Source organism: Cydia fagiglandana, chromosome 18, assembly GCF_963556715.1.
Source record: "Cydia fagiglandana chromosome 18, ilCydFagi1.1, whole genome shotgun sequence".
NCBI classification, from domain to species: Eukaryota; Metazoa; Arthropoda; class Insecta; order Lepidoptera; family Tortricidae; genus Cydia; species Cydia fagiglandana.
The window spans coordinates 18,019,978-18,040,051 of NC_085949.1; the positions used below are offsets into that span (position 1 = coordinate 18,019,978).

General features: G+C 39.7%; 2 protein-coding genes across 9 annotated transcripts in view; both read right to left on the reverse strand.

The window, feature by feature from the left end:
- Positions 1 to 15,104, reverse strand: part of LOC134673459 (RNA-binding protein Pasilla) — a 96,455-nt gene extending 81,351 nt beyond the window's left edge. For 3 of the 7 annotated variants that reach the window (XM_063531450.1, XM_063531455.1, XM_063531452.1), the window contains exons 1-2: positions 14,714 to 15,103; positions 14,130 to 14,192 (exon numbers count right to left, since the gene is read on the reverse strand). In XM_063531450.1, coding sequence (XP_063387520.1) covers positions 14,130 to 14,192; positions 14,714 to 14,831 — 181 coding nt within the window. In that variant the 5' untranslated portion in view covers positions 14,832 to 15,103. Of the gene's footprint in view, positions 1 to 14,129; positions 14,193 to 14,713 lie in introns of all 7 variants that reach the window. The other 4 variants (XM_063531451.1, XM_063531449.1, XM_063531454.1 and 1 more) reach the window with 2 other exon arrangements.
- Positions 1 to 20,074, reverse strand: part of LOC134673460 (protein YIF1B) — a 117,982-nt gene that overhangs the window by 95,129 nt on the left and 2,779 nt on the right. Inside the window, exons 6-7 of one of the 2 annotated variants that reach the window (XR_010099484.1) lie at positions 18,896 to 19,158; positions 17,682 to 18,490 (exon numbers count right to left, since the gene is read on the reverse strand). Coding sequence is in view for 1 of the 2 variants with exons in the window: in XM_063531456.1 (XP_063387526.1) it covers positions 18,242 to 18,490; positions 18,896 to 19,158 (512 nt within the window). In the remaining variant the exon portion in view is untranslated. Of the gene's footprint in view, positions 1 to 16,685; positions 18,491 to 18,895; positions 19,159 to 20,074 lie in introns of those variants that run through there. The other variant, XM_063531456.1, reaches the window with a different exon arrangement.

Genomic DNA, 20,074 nt, shown 5'->3' on the forward strand with positions numbered 1-20,074 from the left:
CTTTTGCCGCGTTTGTGGAGAAGGAAGTTGAAGCTTCATCGATAACTTCAGGTTTAATTTATTCAAGGAATAAACTTTCTGTTTGAAAAGGCGATAACAATTTACTATATTAAGGCACAACTTTTCTGTGTTTCTGAAATGGCATCACAAAGCTTTGTCGTTAACTTTTGGTACATCCGTTATGAAGAAATTATTAGCTAAAGACGGTATTCTCCGCGTTGAATAGCATGTCAGAGTTATTACTTTAGAAGTGTTAAACGTGAGTTGTTGTAGAGAACCATTAGGCGCATGTAGGGGGTCGCGTAGTAAAGTAAGTTGCCATCAGAGTTCTGCGGCAGGAGTTTAAGCAATATCGTTATTTAACAGCGTACCTTAAATTCGCCGCACTGCGATAAAACTTTCCTCTGAGCATTTGTCGCTGTCTCAAAGTGGTCAAAGGGGACCTATAAAATAACTTAAGGCATCGTTCTGCAAACAATTTGCGCAAAGGAAATATAATATGATTCACTTTGTAATATTAAATAACGAAGGTGCGAACAGAAAGGTTACTTTTTTATCTCGAAAGAAACATTGAACGTTTGAGAATAATAAAAAGACTTTTCTCGTATTTTAATGCAGCGATAATTTAGGTCATTAAAGGTCTTTTACGTCAGCATGTTCTGTGGATCAAGAAGGCCGTGGTGGCGCGCACGAGTCGCTATTCGAAAGTGGTTAGTTTTTGTACAAAATAGCGCAAGTGCACGCGAACGCTAACGTGTAATAGCCCGTTCGTAGTAGGCTAGTGTCACAGCGATCAATCGTCGCTCGTCGCGGGGTTATCGGCGACTATCTATAGACGTCGTTAACGCCGATACCGGCTGCGCGAGCGCCGATCGGCTTTAGAATTGGTAATGAGCTAGCTCATCGAAATTGTAATTCATTCCAAAACTAACCCCGGCCAGCATTCGTAACGTGGCGTAGAGTGTAATACAACAGAAAACTTTGTATCGTATTTTCTCGAAGAATCTACGCGTTGTTTATCAGGAAGTTATTCGTTTCATCTTTGTTAATATTGTGCAGAGCAACACTATGAACGTGTTTGTAAATAAGATCGAACGGGATAAGGAAAAGGCGAACCTAGCATCCTAGCAACAAGCCGAACAAACATCTAATAAAACTAAAGATCAAACTTTCCAACGCAATAAATTAGTAGAATCGGGCCAGCCTAAAGAATCAATAAAATAGGGCAAGACTTTGGGCTATAAAATCAAACAATTAAACCGAATTTACTATCAAGTCGTAAATACGCAAAAAGTAAACAACGTGCGGGAGCCATTCCGGGCCCTCGTGATGGCAATCTTCTTTAGGGGCGATAAAAAGTAGCCACTTTGTGTGCAAGTTGCTTCGGCCTGAGGCGTGGAGCCAACTACATAGTTTAAAAACTATGCTGTGGGATGGGATGTACATTAGAAGCCCACAGCGCGCCAAACTTGTTAAAGAAACTGTAAAAGTACTCGGTAGCGATGCGGTTGTACAATCTCAGTACGTAAGTACATTCCTCGTTCCCAAATCGACCTTCCGACAAATTACCGATGCACTACAGTCTATAAATCTAACAAAAGCACTGAACAACCGCTGTTATCTTTTGTCACTGTGTCATAAAACCAATACAAACGTAACCTACACGTGTGTTTGCCCATTAAACTGTCAGTAGTAGGAATACACACCCTAATATAAGCAAGGCAAGATCGAGAATGGCTTGTGGAGCACCAAGTATTATCATTTGGCACTCGGTATCTAATGAAATACATCGCTCGTCAATGCCAACATTAATCGTGAATGTCCAAATGTATAAAGCTCGGGGATGGGTGTGAATTTTGGATATTGTTTGATCAGAGATTAAATTGGGCAATCAGAGTTCTTAAGTCAAGGTAATACTTATTTGACTTCACACGGCACAATGCTCATTTGTATCAATCAAAGTAAGTTTTAAGACCTCACTCCTCCACTCCACATTCTCCACTCCGATTTGAAAAAAACTGAAACATAATCGATTAACTTCCAACCCGTGTCGATTCTCCACGCCACGACTTGCTTTCGTCGAGATAAGAAAGCTGATACGCTTAATACGTAACCAATAGGATGGTGATGGAAGGTCATATCTCTTATCAAAACAGCCTGCCAAAATCTTACGCTATCTCGACGTAGGTGAGTTAGGCAAAACTTTCGTCCGATAAAGCGTCACAGTGACATTAATACACTTTGGTTGATAAAGGTTCGGAAATGTAGGTCAGCTCAGCACAAAGTGTTACGCAGATTGTAATACTGTTGGCGGTGAGGGTGAGTGGATTACACGTCATTCTAATGCCTCTCGGGGTTACCTCGAGTGCTGAGGACACTCGCGCCTCCACGAGCGATTAACCTGTTCACTCGATTTTCTGGGTTAAGCGTTTAGCGGCAACGAGAATCTTCAACACATCGTTGACAGACATTTTAAGGGATCTACAGATGTTCAAAAGATTTTGACGTGTACGCAGCCTGGCAAAAAGACAACGAAAGAGACACGTCATTGCGTCTGGATACTCTGCGACAAATTCCGCTGTCTGTAAGTATGTCTGAAGACTTCCTAGACAGGAGGATCCCCTGTTGTCTCTCTAAACCTAATAAAAAAAGCAGCAATGCGCTTAGCTTATGTAAGAACAGTACTGCAAGCTGACATCATGACGCCGCTAAAAAAAGAAAGTATGCTGACCCACCATCCCACACGACGCGACTGGCATCCGAAACATTCCCCGTGCAGAGTACTTATTTGATTTGGTGCGGCGATTAACTTTTACGACGGAATTTAAGAATGTTGAGTCCACTATGGAAATAACGTTTGTTTTTGCTAATATTGCTACAACGATCAAAGATTGTAACAAAAGAACTGCAACAAGCCTGTAAATTAATTGAAGAAGATTGTCTTGATCTTATAAAGTTATTAATTATACCACTTCAAGTTTGTAATTTCGAGAATTAGAGACTGGGAGTAATCTCTCGATAGGCCTAAAGGCTCTCAAACGATTACATCGTAAAAGTGGAGTGAAGCTAATACGGCGGCGGGGACGGAGCCTCCGCAATATCCGGCGGAAGGCCGAAAGGAACGGGAAAGCAGAAATGATAAAGCCGCGGGCGAAAGCACTCCACACAATAACAATGTGTGTTTTGTTTGATTTTATGGATCGAATATTGGTAAACGATGAAACGGCTTCCCTCGTGTACCAAATGTGGTTGTTGTTGAGTTTGAAAATTTGAATAATCCGATTATTTTAAGCATTTGAATTCATTAGAATTTTCTGAAAACCTGTTTTTTGGCTTGGAAATTATAACCCAGAGAAGTAGTATACAAAACACCGTACGAGTAGATACGTCTTAAAACATGGGTACAGTGAATTGAACCCAGAGGAAAGATTTTGCATACTAACCATAGAGTTTATAAAGCATTACTCTACTACACTGATGTAACTGGCTACACAGTTGCAGGATCGGATCTTAAACGTTTATGCAGGAATTCACCATTTGGCAAAAAAGTACGCCAGCTAAGATATTGCCGAAAGGTAGTTATTTTTACTATTAAACGAAGCCGCGGAAGATTTATTAACGTCGCACGTGTGTCGCAACACCCATGGTCCGATACATGCTATTAATTACGAGCTTAATTCCAAAATGTGAAAGTGTAGTTGACTCAAAAGTGTTTTAAAATGCGGCACTGGGGCTATTCATAAATTACGTCATTTCAAATTAGGAGGGGGGTCTGGACATCGGATGACGGTAGCACGACGTAGGAGGAAACAGGGTCATTCGAACCATGAATTTTGGATGATTTAGGGGGGGGGGGGGGGGTCCAAAATCGCCAAAAATCGATGACGTAATTTATGGACAGTCCCACTCCGGGAGCCACGCATCACGAATATTAGTGCCCATTGCATACATTCCTTTTGTACCCTAACACATTTAGGGCCAAGAACCCGACTGTCGGGTACACTGTTCGTAGCGATTGCGCGCTACATACGGCAAAGACGTGGCTACGCGCTATGGGCGTAACCCGTGTGGCAATGAATGTGCTAAGGGCCGATACAGACGGACTGTACCGGCGTCCTAAGATGCAGACACCCTCCCAATTACAGGCTCCAGGGAAACTAAGTTTGGAGTCGCTGCTCAAAAGGCAATGAAAACAAATGCTCATTGTATACCATTCTATAGAAAGTGTAGCCACTACAGCTGTTCGTGATTTTTGATATTTGACACATAAGAATGAATAGTGCCAGACTTTGGTACCGCCCGCACTGGCAATTCATAAAGGTTATTGCAAAGACAATAAAATTAATCCACCGATGGTCAGCTAATCGCCACTTGCACCTTGCACCGTCCCACTAATCCGAGATTAACCGGTTAAACCGTTAATCCAGTGTCAACTTGTACTGGTAACCATGGTAACTCCAGATTTAACCGGTTAACCCCGGGTTAGTGGAATGGTGCAAGTGGACCTAAGAGTGTTTCAGTTATCAGTAGGTGCCTGCATGGAAAAATTGGAAAACTGTTATTCGCCGTTAGTGCGCGCGCATCTTGTTGTTGTTGTGACAATTCCGCTACTCAATACGCATTGATTACACTCATAAACCTTTGAGCATTTAATAACCGGAGTCGCCTTTATTTTAGCTTATCCCTCTGCCGAAAACCTTGCACAATCGTGCAAACTTTTGTAGATGCCGCAAAAATGACTGTTTTGTACAGAAAATGACAGCCAATGGGTCTCCAGTTACTAAATGGTCTAAGTTATAAATATATTATACACAACTCTTACTTATCCTTGCTCCCCCTTTATAGACTCTAAGCCAACTAGATTTCGGTACAAGTTTCAATGGCAGTGTGTTAGGTGAATCTTTTTTGTTCGTTAGATAATAGTGTAAGCATTACGTGTTTTCACGTAATTATAATCGTTGGTAGCGCAATGTGTTGTTTAGTAAACCGATGTTTGAAGCACGAAACGAAGTACAAATTCAAATCTAATTTTAATAATAAAGTTTCTACAAACGAAAACAAAAAAGTTGCTTGATGCTGCTATAAAAATGTTGAGGCTGAGTGGACGTAGATTTTTTTAATTTAAAACTTGAAACTCCATGTCTCTGCCTATATACTCTACCTCTAGTCTAGTATCAATTGAAAACTAAAACTAAGTACTCACACTTGCACCAAATATCCTACAAAGTCACAAAATCGTATTAGGTTCCCATAATATCGAAAATCTAAATTTCTTTATCTGCCTCTCTATCGCTCTTGCATATTCATATTCAAGCGACAGGCAAATAGAGAAACAAACGAACGATGTTGTTCGCGGGCCCTCAGTTTTCATCGCGAGCCCGATATTCTTCAACGGGCCTTCATAGCTAAAGGCCTGAATTATTGAACTCCCAGAGCGGACACCTGTGCTCTCAAGCAAGGCTAATGAAACGAGCCCCGATTGAATTCTTTATTTCTTTTCGTTCCAATCATATTGCTGGTTAAATTGATGATTGCCTTTTGTTATTTACTTAATAAAGTTTCCTTTCAATGTTTGTTAACGTTTGGAGGGTTGTTTTTTTCCTTTACATATAAATAAAGTACAAACACTACAAACAGCAACACTCTTATTTTATTCTCTTCGGTGGACCTTATGCCTTTTGTAATAAGGTTTAACGATGGACAGTTACGAGATGGTATTGTTAAACTACCATTGCAAATTTCCGGAAATAAATCGACTTGGTTGGATTTGGAGCTAGATTTGCTAGAGATTTCCAATGTTTGAAATGAAGAACTTAAGTAACGTAAAAAAACAAATGCTAACAGCAACTCCTAACCTACTGACCCGGTAGACCGTATATCTTTGCAATGGGATTCAAGAATTGTCAGATATTAGTGTGGATTGTGGATAATGTAAAAATAAAAACGTCTAACAAATGTATAAATAACCAATAGCTGATAAGGCCGTGGCTCGAGGCGGAGCTCTCGTGGCTGATACGTTATCAGCAAGGAGCAACTATCGCGAATTATAAGGCAATTTACACTCGCTATCGCAGACCCAATTGTAGATCCGGAGCGATAATGATAACAGAGCGCCTGAAGGCTCCGTCACACAGGCGCGTTTTGCGGGCGGCGCGTGAGCGGGGCGCGCTGCTTTTTCATATAAAACGCTCACGCCGCGCTCACGCCCCGCTCGGAAAACGCGCCTGTGTGACGGAACCTTTACCGCGAAAACCTAAGTTCGCAAATTGCGTGCATCTTTCACTGTCACTCTAATTACGCCTTAACTGGAGTAAAGTAGAAAGACGCCCACCAATTTGCGAACTTCGGTGTTCGCGGTAGGCCCTCAGTGGAGTCGGTCGCGAGCCGCGCGAGCGGTTACCCAGAATCCAGAAGTTCTAATGGCATCTCTTTCAGTAGCGCTGGGACCGAACAAGCATGAAAGTGATATAGTGATATCATTATGCCGCCACTTATACTTCGTTTTTTTTAGCATTAGAAATTAGGTCTATCTTGATGTGTCTTTTAATTGAAAAACAAATTTTAAAAATAAGTTACGGCAAATACGTAACAATTATGAATCTAATACGATCATTTATATTCTATTGCTTTCATAAGTATAGTTACTGATTTTTAAAAAGCGTTTTTCAATTAAACGACATGCCAAGATCGCTTACCTTATTTCAAGTTCTTTCTAATGCTAAAAAAAACGAACTATAGTATTGCGGTTAGTATAGTAGAGCGGTAGATACCGTCAAACTAACTTTGCACAGACTTTGAAGTGACCAAGTATGTAAGTAAACGTCCAATTTTGACGTTTATGGTAGTACTACCAAAATCTATCACTGCAAAGTATTAAGTACCTATTATATGTGAAGAGTTAGCTTGATGTAAAAGTTAATGGATAAAATTCGCAATGCTGACTCTATGCACGTAACATATATGTTTTCTACTGGGACAGTAAATTGTCACAAGTGTCAGAACTCTTAGATGTTACCAGAGATGCGAAAAATACTTTATAAAAAGTATTTAAATACAAAATACAAATACTTCCTTGATAATACTATTTCAAATGCAAAATACAAAATAGTTTTTGAATTTGTATTTAAATACAAAATACGAAATAGGTATTTTCAAAATACTTTTTTAAAATACAAATACTTTTCAATAAAAGGTACCCTGAGTAGTGAATACCTAGTCTGAATTAAAAAGTATTACTCGGAATTTCCGAGTTGAAAAGACTCTCTTTATTCTTTGAAATCAATCCTCTATCTAAAGTGCAAATTTCTAGTTGTTTGCTCATATTAACCGGTAGGATGTAGGTAGGAATGATGGTTTTTATCGGCCAACTTTTAAAAGCATTACTTTGTAATGTTTCACAGCTAGTATAATGCCTCTCGTTAGTGTGATGAAAACGTTTCGTTTGTGTTTCACCAGGGCAGAAAAGTTTGTTCTCGTCTCGTGCCTTGAAACCCTCCCAACACTCAAGATTCCACTTTGTTAACCACTCGCTACCCTTGTGGTCATGTGCGACGTTACTAAACAGATTCAACAGTTCCATGTTAAAAGAATGAGAGAGTTGCCAGGATTGTAATATCAGAAGAGATTGTAACTCCTACCTACATTACCTACCTACTGTAAAGTATTTTGTATTTTGAAAATAGAAAATAGGTCCCAAAAACTATTTAAAATAAAATACAAAATAGTTTTCTTCAAAAGGTATTTAAATACAAAATACAAAATAGGTATTTTGCATTTTGTATTTGCATTTTAAATACAAGTATTTCAAATAAGTCACATCTCTGGATGTTACTCTACTCTGACAATGATGGCGAGTGGATTAAACGAACTGAATTCGTCTGTGACCACCTAGTACGTAGTACTTAATCAAAACATTTCATTTGGTAATTGTACGTACAGTTAATAGGTGTTCAAGCTATCAAGCTGAATCAACAACCAACAGGCGAACCGTTGAGCAAGTATTTAAATTGTAAGATTTAAAGTAATTATATCGCCCGGAGGTTTCATTTACAGAAATAATAGTGATAGTATTAAGCGAAAAGTGAAGTAATAATATTATATTTATTTTGCTTATCGTTATTAACCAGTTACTACGCCCAAAGGTTCTCTAACACTTTTTTGACCAAGTAAAGGGTGACCCCAGCTGGCGATTTTATGTTCCTACCTATTTAAGGTATATTTACTATTATGGCCATATTGGGCTTATTGCACTATTACTAAGATCAATGTATCTTTAACTTTGCCAGCGAAGTAGGGTGCGGTATATAGAAGAAAGAGTTGCAATTGATAACCTATGTCACATTAGTTTCTGATTAATCTGAACAGACCATGCCGCACCTACATCTACTATTACTACGCGACCATCAAACGTTTTACGACACAACCAATTTCTCTAACATCCCGAATCGTAGCCAAGAAACAGTACATAAATAATACGATGTAACAACATTTTTAAATTAACGTCATTCTATGTTCTATGCATATGCACACCGATTGAACGAGACACGCGCGCCCCGTTGGCACTATTCCACCTCCCCAGCCCGTGCAAGCTCTTTAGAAGCACCCATTATGTAGCTTGTCTTTGGCGAATTTTATCTTTGACAACTGTGTAAACAAATCTAAACCTTACTCCTCGGACACAAGATCGCGTATAAATATTGTTACAAGGTAGAACACCGCTTTTACGTGGCTTTTACTCTCGTCGATCGCAGTGTAAACTATTTCTCGTAAAATCTTAAACGTCGAGCGAAAGTACGGCCTCTAGATGATTGCTTGCCCTATTTATGTCTTTTCAAGCAAGAAGGACTTAACGACGTGTCGGACTTGTTTAAATTTGCGACTTTCTTGTAAGGTGGAGTTCCTAAACGCTGCCTTTTCAGAGGCCCGTGGCGCTTTTCAGAGCTCCGTGGCGCTTTCAGCCCTTCCGGTGCGCGCCGTTTTGCTACGATTTCGTTTCGCGTCCGGCGCTGCGAATTACTTCAGCTCCAGTTTCCAGCACTCGGAAGGTGTTTGCGGAAATCGTCGTGGGCCTTCGCAGCCCCACCGCCTACGATAAGCGAGGAGCGGAGCGAGTGCTTTCTTTGAGGGCGAGTAGAGTGTTATCTCTAGAAATGAGACCCCTAATAGCGGAATTCATATTACTACTCACTGTGTCAAAGGAAAATTTTATTGTTGTTGTTATATCGCGGTAGAACCGTTTGTGTAATTAAATATGTGTACCAAACGCGAGAGTTTAAAGTGTTAGTGTCGTAATGAAATTCCTTGACTGTAGGTCAGTCATCAGCAATACACAACTAGGGCCGCAAAAATATATGACGCGCTCTTATTGCGCTCCAAATAAGAACGTGTCACATATTTTTGCGGCCCTAGTTGTGTAAGATACTATTGCTGATGACTGTACCTATAATCTGACTGTAAGCTGGAAGAGATCCCTTTATCTTATAAGTTATAGGGATAAGTTCGCCTTTGTGTCTGAATTTCTGTAAATTTTACGTACACCTGTGTTGTGTAATTTGTGTACAATAACGTGATTACTACTAATACTACTAGTACCACTACTTAACTACCTATCCTATTTGATGGCGACAGAACACGCATTTACAAAACAATCTGACTACAGTATATTACGCGTAGGTAAGAAATATTATCAAGTCAAGTTCAATTTAGGATGAGGATAATCGAAAATGGAACCTCATAATAGAAGTTTTATAAAAACAGAACGCCGCCTCACGTTCTCTTGAGCGCTGCATTGCAGCGGCGCGGCGGGCCACGTACGAGGGGCACTTTATTTACCACTTTGCATTTCATTGCGCCAAACCTCAGTTTTATGCTTCTAGCCGCGGAATTGAGAATTCGCAAGGGAACTTCACTTGATTTACATCCGCGCCGGGGTTTTTTCTCCTTCTTTTCTTAGTTTGCAAGCAAATGGAAACAACAAACGATGACGCTAATGGTTACGTAATCAGCTGCAGTAGTACCGTATGAGACTGCGCCTCAAAAATAGGTACCATTCTCTAATAGCTTTACAAAAAGACATATACATATATCAATAAGATTGTAGCAGATCAGCTTTCAACGCAAAATGTAAATAAATAAATATTAGGGGACATCTTGCACAGATCAACCTGGCCCCAAAGTCCCCAAACTAAGAAAAGCTTGTACTATGGCTGCTAGGCGACGTGATACGTCTCTATTTGTATTATGACATGCCGGCAGATAGTTATGACGCGTTGTTCTATCCGAGACTGATATAGACGAAGACTGTATGTAGGAACTGTGGGAAGCAAGAGCTTCTCAACATAAAATATGCCCATAAATATTAAATTCAGGTTTTCTCAACCACCAAGAACACGGGGTCAGCTTTTTAACATACATATTTGTATTTTCGACACGGCTTGACTGATGGTATAGGTAATATAATAATCCTTTGAACCTCTAGCTAAAGACACTCGAAGAATGAATAAAAACCTAATAATTTAGTCGAAAGAACGACAAGTTTTATTAAAGTTATAGATCCTGAAAAAAACCTAAGTCAGCAAGATCCAATACGAAAAAAACTGATATCCTCATAGAATATAAATAAATAACCACAGGTATTCACATTGTTGTTCCGGATGATTCCTAATAAACAGCCAAACGATTGCACAACTAGCATCAATGTCAACCAGAGTCGTGTTTACATGCATGGCTAATGCAGCCATCATAAATTGACGATAACGACCATCTGATGCATACAAACTGCAATTAATAACGAGCCGCGGCGACGGTCGTCCCGAGGGGCGTGTTAGTCATTTACCTACGATATTTGTACACCAATATTACATGGTCAGCGCTATTGATATTTTTCTTTTACTCGTGTTTTACTCTATAATAACGCCGGTGTATTTGGAGTAGGTAAGTATTTTCCCGTGATCAGATAACGCTAAGAATTGCTGAAATGATGCAGAATGATGGTGCTACAAGATAGAAAAAATGGGTAACCAGCTTACATGGGACCATTCGGGGGTGAACTTTAAAAATCACAAAAAAGAAATTGAAATAACACTTCAGCCCTCTAAAAGTCTATTAGAAGGAGGAGGAGGCCTTTACAGGCGGTCTACATTTCGTCAGTCAAATGTCGCTATTGATCACATAAGTTTCTTAAACTTGATGTAATCAAGAAGCCAGCGACACTCGACATTGATTTCCCGCGAAGTTCCCTTGACATTTGGGCAAATCTATCACTCGTGGATTACCGCGCCCGCCATGATGTCACGGCTCACGGAACTCAGATAAGTGCCTCCGCGGGCTAAGCCTCGCGACGCTAAGACCCCTAATAGGGATCTCTGCCCTTAAAAGATCGATATAAAGAGCAGTCTTAGGTAGGTAATTGCTTAATCCTTTTGCCAAAAAATGTCAACATTTCTAGGAATTTATAAGATTGCAGCCTAGATTTCTGTATTCCATGTCTATCACCATAAAACAGTCATGTCAGCAAGTAAAAAATTATGTAGATTCAGCCTTTTATACAGGCAAATATTAGGCAGTAAGATTGATTAAAGGAAATTTCGTATAATGAGGCGACTGGCGACTAAAGCCCGTCCACGAAAAAAAGTGGTCGGTGTTACAACGACAAATTAGAAAAAAAACTAAGAAAAACAATTTCATGGGCTATTTAAATTAAAGTTTTATTAGTGTTCTTTAAAATTAATAAACCTCCTGTTTAACAAATTAACACTGGTAAAATGCCCTGACTTTGCTTCGGACTCCTTCCATCAATCTCTGTACATCACTTTCGGTGACCTTTTTACATGTCGTATCCCACATTCTTTTGAACTGTTGCTCATTTGTAGCAATTTTACCACTATTTTTCAATTTTCTTTTCATTATTGCCCAATAATGCTCTACAGGCCGGAGTTCTGGGCAGTTTGGTGGATTTGCTAATTTCGGGTCAAAGGAGATATTATTTTCAGTGTACCATTCTAAAACAGATTTGGCATAATGTGAGGACGCTAAATCAGGCCAGAATATGACAGGCTCGGTGTGGTTTCTTATAAACGGCAATAAACGTTTTTTCAAACACTCTTTCGTGTAAATGGATTGGTTAATCGTACCCGTAGTAACAAACGATTTGCTTTTTTGACCACATGTACAGATGGCTTGCCAGACAAGGAATTTTTTTGCAAATTTATCAAGTTTTTTTGTTGTAAATTTTTTATCGGCATTCCCTCTTTGATTTGCCACATAGAACTGCAAACCTGGTAATTGCTTAAAATCTGCTTTCACGTATGTTTCGTCGTCCATCAAAATACAACCAAACTTCGTCAAATATTTTGTATACAACTTTCGAGCCCGGGTTTTACATAATTTATCCTTTGTAGCATCGCGATTAGGACCTGTAGTTGCCTTGTACGATCGTAAACCTGCACGCTGCTTGATTTTTTGGACATACGATTTCGATACCTTACATTTTCTGGCGACGTCACGGACAGAGAGAGTTGGATTCTTCTTAAAATGCTCGATTACTTTTTTTGCCTTAGTTTTATCAGCAGGACCGCGTTTTCTACCCGAACCACCTTTTCTTGAAACAGACAATCTGGACTGATAGTTAGCCAATACCTTTTGCACGGTTGACTTCGGAACTTTTAATAATTTGGCTAACTTTCCTTGCGATATACCGACATTTTGGTTGTAGGTGTACACGATCTTTTTTCGGATGTCCAGTTGGCTAGACGACATTTTATAAATGTTACGAATTTATAAACTCCAAATAGCCCTAAACGATAGTTTATTCTTCCCGCTATTTAACAATCAAACTGACAGATGTCAGTTGTCTTTTATTTTATATATTTTTTTTATTAAATGCTGACCACTTTTTATCGGGGACAGGCCTTATACGGAACTTCCGAAGAAAGCAAAACATGACGACATTTTTTACAAATAGTGGCTTGCCTAACTTGGAGAGAAACGTGGGTAAGTTACATTCGACGATAACAAGGAAGTGGTCATTTTGAATGGTTAGTCAAAATAACAAGTTTTTTAAACCTATTTAGTATGTAAAAAAAAGTTATTAGCAAGTCCTAGCTCAAGTGTGCCACCCATCGGTGAGGCACGCCGGAGCTATGCGCTCATGACGCAAGCCCACGACACGACCATACACCTTGCACCGACTCCTACGAAACCTTCAACACAGGCGACCACCACGCAAACTAAACACAACCTTACGCCACAAACAATAGGTGTCTTATCAGCGCACACGTCTGCAGTGCACAGCCGGCAATGACCTTGCCAGCCATCACGAGCGAGACCTTCACACAACTTAGTTAGCTAGATTTTTTGCTTACAATTTTGATTACATATCAACAATAAACAGCAACAATTTAAACATAATAACAATTTTCATTCATACATTGAGTTACATTAGTATTATAATTTATAAATTAATGGATAATGTGCCAATCTATGCTCCTACATGCTGTGTTCGCTGACAACTGGACTACCAAAATAAACAGATGGCCAAATACTTACTGAGGTGACGTTACTGAATAATGATAATGCAAATAAATGTTAAGTTTGAATTGTTTGTTAGTTCAGAAGATGTATGACTCTCAAATAAATAAAGCAAATTAAAAGCTTAGATGTGAAATAAAAAATTTCAAGAAGAATAGATTGCGAGTAACCAAATAATAATGGTCGAAAACTGTACACTGAGTGATCACACCAACGATGCGGCGACTAAGCCATGATGGACGCGTGAGCTGCAACATGGCGGGACACCAGCGGGAGCAGGGCTGCACCCCCGCCTCCACACACAGGTCCCGCCTGCCCCATGACACTTGCCTTGTGTTGACATTGTCACTACTGTGTTATCTCATTCTTATTCATAAAAGGACTTACAGGAAGTGATAATAGTTGCATAAATAAATATGATCTAGCAGTAAGTATTAACCTAATGGAATGAGTCTTGAGTGAATGTGTTGGCAGAGTGTGATGGGGTGAGCGGGCTGTGAGCCGGAGGAGCGGTGAGCGGAGCAGCGCCCGCAGCATGCGCCACAACAACCACAAAGCCGATGAGGAGCGAGAGATGTAGACATTGTAGACTGACGACTCACCGAAATGAGACGTAATATTTCCATGGCCGTTGGCCAGAGGCAAGGCCGTCACCAGGTCTTGCACTAAAAAACAACGACTCTCTTTTAACATTGCATACATTATACTACTACAGTATCACAAGATTGCACAATACGTCAAGTTCTTATCGACCAATGTCGAATTGCTTTGATAAATTAAGTGAACCGCTCTGCGCTAGCCTTATCAACACAGGGATTAATGCTTCGCGTTAATGCAATAAAACTAGTTTCGGCGTTGACGGCTCAGACAGCCTACTGCGAAACTTCAAACGCTAAATTTAAAGTGCACAAACACGGATCAACCTCGTTTCTTATCAATCAAAACAGTCGAAATTATTTCGGAGCCGAGAGTCGACACGGCGCAATTAAAGAGGTCGAACTGATAGCAGCAATTAATTCTGATAAGAATCTAGTCAGAGTGGGTTGGCGCTGCAGAGCCGCAAGTTCGCCAGGTCAATGTTAGGCCCTAGTCACTCGAAGTTTACGCATTCAAGTAAAAACAACATACCTATGTTTTAGTAGTAGTAGGTAGGCAGGTATAGTGAGTACAGGAAGGCGCCACTCACCGGAGCTGAAGTGCGACCTCTTGACGTCGCCATTCTCAGAGTCCCCGTCCAGCGGGCGCTTTCTGGAGTCCGTGATCTCCGGACTGGAGCAAGTATCCATTCCTGTGTCAGCGGCCATGTTGAATTTCAGGGTAAAACTTTAAACTTCTCTAGCATAATAATTCCCATTACGTAATTGCCTACTATTGCATGTATGGGTGCCGCACTTCGTGTTATTAAAACATCATAAAATACACTTAACACTTAAACAACTAAAACTAGGAAAATTTAAGTTTGAAATGATCTAGTTACTAAAATAAGAAATGAAGTGACACAGAGTTGTTACGTCTAAACGTTGTGTGAACGTTTGTCGATACTGCCACTGTTGTGTGGCGCTGCCTGGGCCTCTAGGCCAACCTGAAGCTAGCCGCGGGTGTCACTTGCTAGTGTTGCCAGCATTGTAGTTTGACAGCAACCAGCTGATAAGATTAGTGATGTGAAACACAATTTTATTAAATCTATCTAATCTGAATCTTATTAGACATACAGCCTGGCAAAAAAGAGTAGAAAACAAAAAGTGGCAACACTGTAGTGTCGTCCCTTTCAAATCGATATATACAAGAGAACGGGACGACACTACAGTGTTGCCACTTTTTAATTTCTACTCTTTTTGGCTAGGCTGTAAATGTAATGTTCAGTATAAAAATATAAAATTTACAGCTGCCTGCGTACATGGCATCGTAATTCAGTTTCATAAACAATCAAATAAGAATTCTAAACTACAGTTTAGCAAGAGTCCCTTGTCACTGGAGCTGACGCAGAGGCTGATACCGTATTTTTCTTACACTAGTAATTATCACCCCAAAAAACAGATGAGTATTATTTTTTGATTTTACTGTTACTGACGAAATGGGTTTGCAAGTTTACATTTAATAAATAATGTTTGGATCATTTTTGGATTTTGTTTTGCACTTTCAGTTGAGATTTTTATTTTCACTTTTCTGAATATGAACATAATTAAACATTATAACATGTTTTACCTGAAGATAAGCTGATTAAAGTGGTACTTTTTTAGCAATTTAATTTCATATTAGCTATTTGCCTTCTTATTCCTATAATATTTTCAAGCACAATATGAATCAATAACCCTTAGCGCCTACATTTTTTTAATTGGTGCTTTTTTCTACTGACGGAAATGGCTTGACAGTGGTTTTTATTAAGCAGTACAAGTACGGTTAGTCGATGGATTGTGATAGTAATCGACTAGCAAGAATCGATTACATCACTATTTTGACATAATGCGCCAAGGTCGTTCCACAGCCAACCAGAGCTTGTTACTGACTTCAGACGCATTGACGTAATATTTTTTGCGCGACTTACGAATAAATTATTGAGTGTAATTAGAAAACATGACGGCATTATGAATATTTGCCGATAAATCTGTTTACTATTCATAACTTTACGACAGAATACATCAATATTCAATACTGTAAGGTGGCTAATGACTAGAAATAAGAAAAAAAAACGTATAATATTGAACACAAATAAATGTTATATTCTGGTTATGATATTATTACGTAGACACACGACTCATCTCTCATAATGGGTATTGAACAATGTTTTCTAGTGCTTAAAAACGACGCGCTAATGTGGGGAGGCGTCAATTCAAGAGCTAGAAACTAGGTCAAGGTGTAGCGTTGTTCCATCTCGCTCGCTCAGCTGGCCGTCGGCTATGCGCGTCCCGCTCCGAGGCCGGGCCGGTGGACTGTGTTACTGGATTAGGTCATAGACGCGTGCGTCTTAATTCCATTATAGTTTTATTGTTATTTATGTACCAATTTGCATTAATGGTTCTGTTTACACAGGAGCTTCATACTTTAGCACTTTCCTTGTTATGGGAAAAATATAGTTTGACTAAATGTTGTTTTGATCTTCCCTTGTTTTATTTTAACTGCAGGTAAGGAATCTAAGGAATGAAATAAATGTAACAATGTTAAAAAACTAGCTTTTTAATATAATGCAAGGATTAGTAAAAATACACGTTTATAATCATAATCATAGGAGATTGGCGGTTAAGCCCGAATGTCGGTCAAAATGCAGTGGGTATTTTGGAAATACACAGAATTTTCATAAAAACCAATTGATGAACTGGGAATAGACTGGCTAATTTTAAATGCAGTTAAGGTTTAAAATGAAAACACTTAAATAAAAAAAAAAGAATACATATTTAAGTAAAATGCCTATATCTACCTAAAAACAATAGATAACAAAGCAACACAGGTATTTAAATATTTAAGGTTGCCTTTACTTAAATTACACAGTTAATATGACTTATCCACTGGTAGGGTTGGACCAAGCTAACTCTGCGTTGCATTCAAATCAAGAGTGAACAGGCACCTTCTGGGCGAGCTCGCTCCATCGTAGGCCACGTCTACGCCTCGGCTAGTCTGTGGCCATGAGTAAGCCCATTCATAAAAAAAAAAAATGTAATGACAAAGTGTGACAATGTCATTCATTAATGTCATGAAAATATGACGTTTATAACGACACTACCTCAAATTGTTCTATTCAAGTCGTTGACTCTAGCAGTGTCATATTATTGGTCTAAGATAATGACTGAAATTAAAAAAACAACTTTTTTTATAGTTCACCTTCATACAAATCTAGAGGTAGGAAGTCAATACAAATTACAAAATGTTATCAAATCCGTTGGAACGGTGTTTATTTACAAAGGTTTAATACACAATTAATAGTAAATTAATAGCAGTCGTTAGGACACGGCCGATTTCTGAGAAAACAAATTCTGTAGGTACATTCAAAACAGTTTAAAATTGCCTACGATATATTTGTTATGTGCAGTCGCCATCAGATATATCGAAGCGGCCGAGGTGCTCAAAAACATCTGAACGCGCACTCTAGCGCCTTGAAAATAGAGGCGTGATTAGATATTTGCGAGCACATCGGCCGCTCCGATATATCTGATGCCGACTGTACATAATTCGTAAATGAGATCGGCTTTGCGCTAACGACTTTGCTAATTTATATTACAGGGTTCGTTACGGTAACGACAGTCACATTGTCCCGCTCAACTCGAGTGGTCATTATTAGTAGGAATATAACATTGGCTATTATACCATATAAACTGTTAACTGATAATTCGAGAAGCTTATTGCAAAGAATTTTTTAATATTTTAAAGGTAATCATATATAATGTTACTGTCTGTCCTTCGGGGCCCCCCTGAGGATGGGGGCCTTGGGCTCGGGCCCCGTGTGCTCTTATGGTAAAGACGGTACTGATCAGATTAACAGAAAGGTTTACTATAAACTCAAATTTAAAGCGATTTTGACATTACAATCTGTCACGGTGAGCGAAGTGATTTACTTGCATACATTTTTAAATCTATCGCTCCGCTCACCGCGGTAGATTTCGATGTCAGTTTGTGTATCGCCTAAAATGAACATAGCCCAGATTAATACCCTACTACAAGGCGATTTCTTTTTTTTTAAACGCCTCCTTTTACAGACAATTGACATTGTTCAGTCGGTTCGCTATCGCGTCGGCACCGGAGCCGCCACGGTCGCAGCGGGCACTAGATGGTAGGTGAGCCACCAGCAGAGCAGCGGTTGCGTGATGGCCACGAACAGCAGGAAGTAGACGCGCCGCTTGGTGCCGCCGGAGGGCTTGTAGGAGTCGGCGTAGGGGTTCGCGGAGCCGGGGTACGGGGCTCCGTAGCCGTAGGGCGCCGCGGGCTCCGGCGCCGCCGAGCCCGCCAGCACCTGCACGCGGAGCGTCTTCACCTGAAACAAGTTAGAAAATTAACAAAAACCGGCCAAGTGCGAGTCGTACTCGCGTTCCAAGGGTTCCGTACATTACACAATTTTTAACAATGTATTTTATTATGTGAAACGTGAGTCAAACGTCTTAACTGTTTATTCTAAAATAAAATAAAACTTAGAGTCATAAACTTACATATGTGTACCAAATTTCAACTAAATTGGTCCAGTAGTTTCGGAGAAAATAGGCTGAGCCAGACGGACAGACAGACAGACAGCCGAGCAGACGCACGAGTGATCCTATAAGGGTTCCGTTTTTTTTCCTTTTGAGGTACGTACGGAACCCTAAAAATCGTATATAAGTATCTTCTTTCAAAACCACATGAAGTCACAACTAATTATCCAGAGTATAGACAATTATACACTCACCAAGAAGTAAGACAGCGCAATACTACAGTACCCCAGCATACTGTAGTACCCCGTCCGGCCCGCGACCAGCGCAGCCAACAGACTGGCTATCATGGCCGTGTACTTGTACCCGGAGTACGCCAGCAGGTCCAGCGTCCGCAGGTTGGTGTGTGTGTGCGTGATGTACAGCGTGACCGTGTAGACGAGCATCTCGAACACGATGTAGGCGAGCGCGCTGGACGCTTGCATGCTGATTTGTTCGGGGGAGAAACGGTGCTGGAGACCTGAGAAAAGAATAGTACATTTCGATGCTAGTGCGGAAGGTATGTCATTACTTCACGAGTACCGAGATATCTTGCCACGAGCCGCAGGCGAGTGGTAAGACTCGGGACGAGTGAAGAATGACATTTCTGCACGTGTATCGAACGACGTTTTTTAATACAGTTGCGAAAAAATAAGAAAAACATTGTTAATCGTACACTAAACAAAAGTGGTAACAGTGACAGCTCGGTTAGACGTCGTCTTTAAGTATATTATATCTATGGGCGTTTGGCAGCTATTCCGTTCCATTCAGTCAACTTATTAAGAACGGAATTTTCAATATTGAATATTAAAAAATAAACGTGTTATAATGATGAAGAGGTAAAGTAATTAAATGTGAAATATGTAATATTTTTCGTATTCTTACATTAACGGTAGGTTTTTATGCTGATTACGACGTTTAAAGGAAACTAATATTAACACTCATCAATAAGTAGTCGTGAATTGGAACAAGTATAAATTTAAAAAAATTGGAAAAGTAAAAAGCACTAGTTCGAGATAACCAACTTTCCACACGCTAAACAGCTACGTAAAGTAGCACTTTTTGAGCAACTGTATTAAAAAATAATATTAAAACTACCTTTCGTACATCCTTATACCCTAGAAGGAACGTAAATTTTCGCATGAGTACTTTATGATTCTAGAGGAAATTTCTTCCGTTACAAGGGCTAAACTGTAACCTGTCAAAACACTAACATCAACAAAATGTTCAGATTCACTAGCAGATAAGAAGTTTCGCAAGGAAAAAGACAGGCAGGGCTTTGGTAAAACTTTAAATAGCTTCATATAAAACTGTTGCTATTAATTTATGTCATCATTCATAAACAAATGTCAAATCTACCTCATCCTCTCGTAATGATTAGTTTAAAAAATAATCTA